The following is an 8,599-nucleotide window of genomic DNA, read 5'->3' on the forward strand; positions in this document are numbered from 1 at the left end:
TATCCGGAAGGTTTCTTCCAACGTGTTGCAGCCGTATGCTACTTCTTGAGCTTGCGTTGGTTTTTCCTTTGAAGAGGAAAGGGTGATGCAGCAAAGTAGAGATAAGTATTTCCCTTAGTTAAGAACCAAAGTATCAATCCAGTAGGAGAAACATGCAAGTCCCCAATATATGCACCTACACAAACAATCAAACACTTGCACCCAATGCGAAAAAGGGGTTGTCAATCTCTTCACGGTCACTTGAAAAGGTGAGACCTGATAGAGATAGATAGATAGATATATATATATATATATATATATATATATATATATATATATATATATATATATATATATATATATATATAAAAGATTACTAGAATGTAAAAGTAAATAAAAGTAAATAAGTTGCAGCAAGGTATTTTTGGTATAGAGATATGAAAATATATGAAGGAAAATAGAACCGGGGCTATAGGTTTCACTAGAGGCTTCTCTCTTGAAGGCAAATAATATGGTGGGTGAACAAATTACTGTCGAGCAATTGATAGAAAAGCGCAAAGGTATGCCGATATCCAAGGCAATGATTATGAATATAGGCATCACGTCCGTGTCAAGTAGACCGACTCCTGCTTGCATCAACTACATTACTCCACACATCGACTGCTATCCAGCATGCATCTAGAGTATTAGGTTCATAAAGAACGGAGTAACGCCTTAAGTAAGATGACATGATGAAAACCCCATCTTTTTATCCTTGATGGCAACAATACAATATGTGTCTTGCTACCCCTACTTTGTCACTGGGTGAAATCACGCAAGATTGAACCCAAAACTAAGCACCTCTCCCGCTGCAAGAAAAACCAATCTAGTTGGCAAAACAAAACCGATAATTCGAATAGAAATACAAAGATATTAAATCATGCATATAAGAATTCAGAGAAGATTCAAATAATATTCATAGATAAGCTGATCATAAATTCACAATTCATCAATCTCAACAAACACACCGCAAAACAAGATTACATCGGATAAATCTCCAAGAACATCGAGGAGAACATGGTATTGAGAATCAAAGAGAGAGAAGAAGCCATCTAGCAACTAGCTATGGACCCGTAGGTCCGTGGTAAACTACTCATGCTTCATCGGAAGGGCAATAGGGTTGATGTAGAAGCCCTCCGTGATCGAATCCCCCTCCGGCAGGGTGCCGGAAAAGGCCCCAAGATGGATCTCACGGGAACAGAAGGTTACGGTGGCGGAAAAGTATTTTGGTGGGCGCCTCTGATGGTTTGGGAATATTTGGGAATTTATAGGCCAAAGAATAGGTTAGAGGAGCTCCGAGGGACCCACAAGGCAGGGGGGCGTCCCTCCCCCCCACCCCCCCGGGGCGCGTCCTACAACCTGGCCGTCGCCTCGGGACTCTTCCGACTTGGTTTCCAAGTCCTACGTGTGTATTCTGGTCCAAGGAAAGTCATCCTATAGTTTTATTCCGTTTGGACTCCATTTGATATTCCTTTTCTGCGAAACTCAAAAATAAGGAAAAAACAGAAACTGGCACTGCGCTCTGGGTTAATAAGTTAGTCCCAAAAATAATATAAAATAGCATACTAATGCATATAAAACATCCAAAACAGATAATATAATAGCATAGAACAATAAAAAATTATAGATACGTTGGAGACGTATCACCGTACATCAAAAAGCTGGAGAAAAAGCTTTCTCCCTGGTGGGCTTCCAAGCTCTCCCGTGGTGAGCGTCTTGCGCTCTTGTGCCACGTCTTCTCCGCCATGCAAACTCACATCATGATAGCCATGGCGCTGACCCCCCCCCCCCCCCCCGCCCCCCATCCTGAAGAAGATTAACCGGTCCACGTTTTCCTCTGGCATGGACGCAAGACAGCAAATGGTGGGCATTGTCTCATGAGTTGGGGTCGTGTTTTTCGACCGCTCGCGTTTGGGGGCTTGGGCATCCCTGATGTTCAGCGATTTGGCTTCGCTCTCCAGGCGCGTTGGCTGTGGCTTCGCAAAACCGATGCCTCACGACCTTGGCAGCATCTGCATATCCCGTGCGCGCCCGAGGTGCACTCCATAGTCCGTGCCTCCACAGTCTAGATCATCGGCGATGGCAACACCTGCAGGTTTCGGGATGATCATTCGCTTCAGGGCTCCTCCATTGCTGAGACCGCCCCACTCCTGCATGCCCTGGTCCCCAAGCGTCGGCGCAAGGCCTGTCTGTCCACGATGGCCTCCACGACCGCTCCTGGATCCGTGTCATCCATGGAATCCTGGGTCCTGAGGCGCTTCTCCAGTACATCTCACTGTGGAGCCAGCTACACGACATCATCCTCTCTGACACTCCGGATCGCATCTCCTGGCGATGGATGACCTCAGGCGCGTACTCCGCCAGGTCCTGTTACCAGGCCCTCTTCTCTGGCTCGACCATCGAGCCTTCGTGGAGGTTAACCTGGAAATCTTGGGCGCCGCTGCGTGTCAAGATGTTCCTTTGGCTCGCCTACCAGGGTCGTTGCTGGACTACCGATAGATTGGTTCGCCGTGGGCTCCCGCACGCGCCGTCGTGCCTGCTATGTGACCAAGAGCCTGAGATGATGCAGCACCTCCTCGCTGGATGCTCCTTCTCCTGCCAAGTATGGCATGAGATTCTCTCCTGGTGTCACACCACATACTCCCTCCCAGCCCGAAAAACGAGTTCCGCGACTGTTTCTCTACTTCCATCCGCGACTCCCCTAACTCGCTCCATTGTGGCCTAGCTTCTATGAAAGCACCGCAATGGTTGCGTGTTCAATCAGGACAAGCCTTCGGTTCGTACGCTAGAGCATGGGCTCGCGCAAGGGCCAAAGGGCCTTGGTCAGCTAATCGACGAGACGTAGGCTGTTGTACTAGGGTTGCGCCTACCCTTCTTACGCGCTTTTGCACATCTTGCTCACACCGCCTGTTGCGTATGTGCTTGCGAGACTACCGCAGTAACATTTAAACTCCATTCCTTCTATCAATGCAATGATACGCAAGCCTTTCGCGTATTCGCGAAAAAATCAGCTAAACGAGAGTAAAAACATATAGTATTTCCCACACCTAATCCCTCCTAGCACTTCCTCGTGTAAACTCCCGTTCCCGAAGGTTAATTACCAAATAGCGGTGGAGGCTTTTTCTGCGTCACATGTGTGGCATTCACCCTGAACCCCAGCGAAAGCATAAACTAGTCAGCCACCTCCATACGAAATGGCTGTTTCCCACGTGGCTTGTAGGTTTGTAGCGGCAAAAGCTCCACAGGTTTGTACCGGAAATACCCTCGCCGCTTGTCGTCCAGCCTCCGCCCTTATCCCCTTGCTTTATTTTTCTCCTCGCCGATCACCGCACTACATTCCCCGCTCGTCTCAGACTCCCACGCCATCACCCTCGAACCCTCTCAGCCGAACACGCCTCCTCCCACCTGCTTGAAGATATATATCGATCCCTGTGAACTTGCTCGACTGGTTCTGCTTCTGCTGGTGTTCCATCCAACTTGCTGGTGCTGCCGCGGCGGACGCGATGGACGCTGTGCACGGCGTCGAGTCCCTCGCCGGCGGAGATGGCCGGCATCATGTCTCCCGTACCCTCGGGACGGCGCTGCTGATCTCGGTGGGGTACATCGATCTCGGCAAGTGGGTGGCCGCGGTTGATGCCGGGGCTCGCTTCGGGTACGACCTCGTGCTGCTGGTGCTCTTCTTCAACTTCTCGGCGGTTCTGAATCAGTATCTCTCTACTTGCATCGGCATGGTCACCGGCAAGAATCTTGCAGAGGTACATACCCAATTCTTTCCCTAATTCCTGCTACTCTTGTTTCCGAGAAGGGATCAGTCTCAAATATGGAAGTTAGTTCTGAGCCCGAGCTGATATGCTCCGGCTGTCCCCAGGTCAATTGCAAAAAAAAAATTAAAAACCTACTAATCCCTCCATAGTCGTACTAACTCTGTATCAATTAATTTGGATCGAAGAGATAATAAATAATTAAAAAACAGAATTTATTTGGCAACAAACAACTATGTTCGCGTGTTCTAATTAACTGCCTTCAAAGTTTCGTGAATAAATAATATTTGGGGTGCTCTAAGAAAAAATAAATGAATTTCTTTACGGAAACAAAAATTCAGTTCTGAGTCTGAGCTCATACACCCCCGGATGAATAGTAAATTTTATAAAAATCCACTAATAAATAACCTGATTCTTGGCAAAAAGCAAATACGTTCGTGTGTTCTAATTACATTCAGTTTTTCTTGAATAAACGATTTGTGGTACTGCAAGAAAAAAGGTCGGCGACCACATATTCTCTTTCTTTTTAATCCAGAGAACCACAAATTTAATTTCTTCATGAAATGGAAATTCAATTCGGAGCCTGAGCTCATATGCTCGTAGATGAATACTCCCTCCGCCCCACAATATAAGACGTTTTTGCAAGCTATGGACGGGTGCAAGTCATTCCAGGTGTTTGGCCCGGCTATGGAGAGCCCGGTTGGGTGGCCAAAACTTGTCCGGGCACTGACTGGGCAGCCCGCTCAGGTGTTTGGGGCGGTTATGGGTAGTCCGGTTGTAGATGCTCTTAGGACACATAAACATGCTTGTTGCCAGAAAAAGTCGGATGTCATGTACTTAATTATTTGCACATGAGCTTGGGAGCCAAAACACCATCCTTCTCAAATATCCCAACGTGACAAAAGATGTTGCATTTTTCTTGCAGAGAAAGACTCTGTAGGTTCTTTTTGCAAGATACTACCTTGGATTTTGCATACTTTTCAGTTACAACCACCATCTGTTCTTACTTGGAATGTTTTTACATGAATTTCAAGATTTCCAGCCAGGAGTACAGCCAGTTCATATGTGTTGGCCTTGGTCTCCAGGCAGGGATGTCTTTGTTTACTTCCGAACTAACCATGGTACGTATGCACACAAACTTCAATATAACTGTTTTTGTCAATACCCTATTGTACCATATTTATTTTGCCATATTATGCGTATTGACTTTTTAACTAAGTTGTGAGGATGTGAGGATTCCCATCTAATTCTGAATATTTATTATTTTGGCTGTTTCAGATTTTGGGCATAGCAGTTGGATACAACCTTGTGTTTGATGTGGATGACTTTATCACGTCCATTATTTTTGCATGTGTTGTAATTAATGTATTGCCATATCTTTTATCCCCCAGGGTAAGTTTATTACTAACCATGCATCCACTAATTCTTAAAATGTTGACTTGTTCTAGTTCCTCTAATATTGTGTGCTTATGCTATATTATTTCTGCTCATTCTAGGACAAGAGGATGGCTGGAACGTTAAATGCATGCATAGCTGGATTTACGATTCTTTGTTTTGTGCTTGGTTTATTAATCAGCCAACCAGAGATTCCTCTCCATGTGAATGTGATGTTCCCTAAGTTGAGTGGAGAAAGTGCTTACTCACTGATGGCACTTATGGGCGCAAACATAATGTCACACAATTTTTATGTCCATTCGTCCATTGTTCAGGTATTTCACGGTGTTTCTTGCTCATACATTGTTAATTGTCCATGAATATTGATTTACATCTGAAGGTGCACTAGTGTCAAAGTTTTCCATTAAGAAAGGTCATGTTATTTCTGCAAATGGTGATGCATGTACTCATGGTGAGTCATATGGAGTTGTTCATAATGAATGATGGTAGCAAAACTAGCATTGTTTATTTTCTGCTTTTTATGACGTTGTTAATACACCTATTTCAAGATTGAAAAAACCATTAAAATTTTGGTTATGGTGGTTCAGAGATATTTTGAAACATATCAGGTGATGCATACTTCTTTTTCCGGAAGATGGGACAAGAGCACTGTCTTTGCACTTTGCACACCTGATGGGATGTGGATCCCACTTTACTATTTATTCCTTCTTATTTGAGGTATCCTTTCATGTTAATTTGAATGTCATATATGCAGGTTCAGAGGGCTCATGTTCATACACTGGGTGCCCTGTTTCATGACCACCTTTTTTCAATATTATTTACTTTTACTGGGGTTTTTCTTGTGAACTATGTTCTGTTGAGCTCAGCAGCAGCGGAATCTAGTCACAATGTGATCCACACCTTTCACGATGCTGTCGAGCTAATGAACGAGGTTTGTGAGTCCTGTCTCCACAGTATCAATCCAACTCTTCGGATCACAAACATGACTTTTGGTGTTTTAATGGCGTGTTTAAAAAAGTCTTTAGTTTATTTGGATTCTTGTTTTCTGCAGATATTTACGAGTTCCATGGCACCACTTGTGTTGTTAGCGGTTCTTCTCTTTTCGAGCCACATCATCGCACTGACATCTGTTATTGCTAGCCATGTAGTTACAGAGCATTTCTTTGGCGCCAACCTGTCTCTGGTTGCGCATCATGTGCTACTTAAGCTTCTTTCCATGATTCCTGCTATCTATTCTGCAAAGGTAGCAGGCTCTGAAGGGGTATATCAGTTAATCATTCTGTGTCCAGTAATCCAGGCGTTTACCCTGCCTTCATCTGTTATTCCTGTTTTCCGCATCGCCTCATCAAGTTGGATAATGGGAAACTACAGGGTATCTCTGCGTGTTGAAATATTAGCCTCCCTTGCATTTTGTCTTACGTTGTTTATAAATATCATCTTCGCGGCGGAGATCCTGTTCGGCGACAGCGACTGGACAAACAGCCTGAAAGGGAACACTGAAACCCCTGTGCTAATTCCACATACTGTACTAATCCTAATGTCTTGTGCATCTATTGCTTTTGCACTCTTCCTGGCTGTTACCCCACTTAAGTCATCAAGTAGGGAAGCCGAAACTCAGGAGTTGTCTGTGCACTCTCAAAGAGAAGCGCCTGACGAAATTCAAAGGTATTCTAGCTATTGATGTTGTTCCAGGGGATAAATCGGCTTTGAACAAACACTGAAAGTTCTGAAACTAGTGCAGGTCCTGAGACCCTTGACGTCTGCCATCCTCGAGGAGTCAAAATCAGTTGTTAGGGTTGACTTTAGAGACTCAACACCAAAGGTCTCTACTGCCACCGCAGTAAAACAAAGTCAGCTAGCAGGAAATATCCAAATGAAGAGGGCGGCTGAGAGAAATGTTGAAGTAGAAGCAGATGTTTGCACAGACAAGGATAATCGGACTTGACATAATTGTCGAATTCGACAAGTCCATGCAAGCAGAAATTCAAACAAAGCAAATTTGGGCAGAGCTCCTGGAAATCTCTAAGTTCACATGACGTGGACACAGTGACCAGGTTCCATAGCTCTATGCAGTCAATTATGAACACCAGTTTGGTCCCAGCATCCATTTGGATAAATGTATGGTGTGCCAAGTGCTGAGCTGAATGGGGTATGGTGAACCCTGAGCAGTGAAAAGGGATCCTGGCATAGGTTGCTCATCCATGTAGAGAAGATCCTTTAACGTCTTTGTTAGGAATAAGACACGGCGGTGGTGGTGACCAGTGTGTGCGTGCGTGCTGGTCATGCCTGAAGCCGTGGCGAGCGTGCGTGTGTGCGTGCGTTGGGTGCGTGTCGAGTCTGTGCTCATGATCGAGTCGTAGTCAGTTAGCAGCAGTCGCGGCTGGACGCGTCAGAACGCGTAGTAGAGGACGGCGTAGGCGAGCAGAGTCCCTGGGCGCTCGTACGTGCGTGCGTACGAAAGGAAGCTTGGGCGCTGCGTCCCGTGTGCTACAAAGCCGGCCGTGATTTGGTTTGTTAGTCCAGGTTGTTATGCGTAGATGGTTAGGAGTCCAGATACGATCTGGTTTGGCCAGCTATATATATAACAGAGAAAAAGGGCGTTCGGCGCCGTGGTTTGTTGCCAGAAAAACAATCTATCTCCGTTTCTTGCTTCGTCTACCTCCGTCTCTGAAAACTAGTTCGAGCTAGCTAGGGTTAGACCCCAACAGTCTTGGCATTGAAATTTAAGTTCAAGATTCCAGTGAATCATGCTCGAGGCCGATTAATATGAGGATAAAATGTGATAATGTGTCAGCTAAATTACTGTGCAGATGGAAGTTACTGTTGAGCATATATCTGTTTTCTATCATTCTCAGTGTATATTCCCCTGTTGATGTGAGGTTCTCAATAGAATAATAAACAAGAATAGTTATCCGTTGTCATTCTTCACAAAAATATTCTTCGATAAACCAGAGCCAGTTCTATTGGTCAGTCAATGTTTCTTCAGTGAATATATTGAGGCCAAACTCAGAGGGAAACGTTTGGAACCTGGTGGTAGGTACACCGCTTACAAAAAATAGTAATTACAAAGAAGGATGAAAAATGATGAAAGTTTTTGGCTCAAACTTGATCAAGCTTGGCAGTTTTTTCAACTTTTTGTGAAGAAATAACTTTCATGGTATTGTTGGTGAAAAAGATAAAATCAACACTATATTAGAGTTACTAATCAATCTTTTTGTCAGGTTTCGCCAAGATTTCTGATGGAAATTTTTCTTTGGCGAATTTTTTATATGAGTACGCCATTGGTCAAGTTTGTTTGAAAAAATTCGGATTTTATTTACTTCTTCCTGAATTGCTATTTTTTTTTCTCATATGAGGTTCATTGACCCCAACCCCCCCCCCCCCCCGCCAATACAACATGAACACATTGAATTGTTATTAAATAA

The 8,599-nt window shown here is 44.6% G+C and overlaps 1 protein-coding gene across 3 annotated transcripts; it reads left to right on the forward strand.

Annotated features, from left to right (window-relative positions):
• Positions 1-3,365: 3,365 nt before the first annotated feature.
• Positions 3,366-7,959, forward strand: LOC123100725 (protein ETHYLENE-INSENSITIVE 2). 3 transcript variants are annotated; one of them, XM_044522611.1, is made up of 7 exons: positions 3,366-3,773; positions 4,814-4,900; positions 5,058-5,171; positions 5,276-5,488; positions 5,929-6,105; positions 6,226-6,839; positions 6,916-7,957. In XM_044522611.1, exons 1-7 carry the CDS (start codon positions 3,522-3,524, stop codon positions 6,920-6,922), a joined length of 1,464 nt encoding a protein of 487 aa, XP_044378546.1. In that variant the 5' UTR covers positions 3,366-3,521; the 3' UTR covers positions 6,923-7,957. The 3 variants fall into 3 exon arrangements, with proteins under 3 accessions (XP_044378546.1, XP_044378547.1, XP_044378545.1); XM_044522612.1 differs by having other exon boundaries at positions 6,226-6,847; positions 7,037-7,119; XM_044522610.1 differs by having other exon boundaries at positions 5,929-6,839; positions 6,916-7,959.
• The last annotated feature ends 640 nt before the right edge of the window (positions 7,960-8,599 follow it).

This window comes from Triticum aestivum, chromosome 4D, assembly GCF_018294505.1.
Source record: "Triticum aestivum cultivar Chinese Spring chromosome 4D, IWGSC CS RefSeq v2.1, whole genome shotgun sequence".
In the NCBI taxonomy this organism is placed as follows: Eukaryota; Viridiplantae; Streptophyta; class Magnoliopsida; order Poales; family Poaceae; genus Triticum; species Triticum aestivum.

What these genes read in the sequence shown, in the direction of transcription:
- LOC123100725 (XM_044522610.1), top strand. Translation starts at nt 3,522, where the DNA reads ATGGACGCTGTGCACGGCGTCGAGTCCCTCGCCGGCGGAGATGGCCGG. An exon ending in CCGGCAAGAATCTTGCAGAG is followed by an intron (nt 3,774 to 4,813) that starts GTACATACCCAA and finishes ATGAATTTCAAG; the next exon opens with ATTTCCAGCCAGGAGTACAG. An exon ending in TCCATTCGTCCATTGTTCAG is followed by an intron (nt 5,489 to 5,928) that starts GTATTTCACGGT and finishes TCATATATGCAG; the next exon opens with GTTCAGAGGGCTCATGTTCA.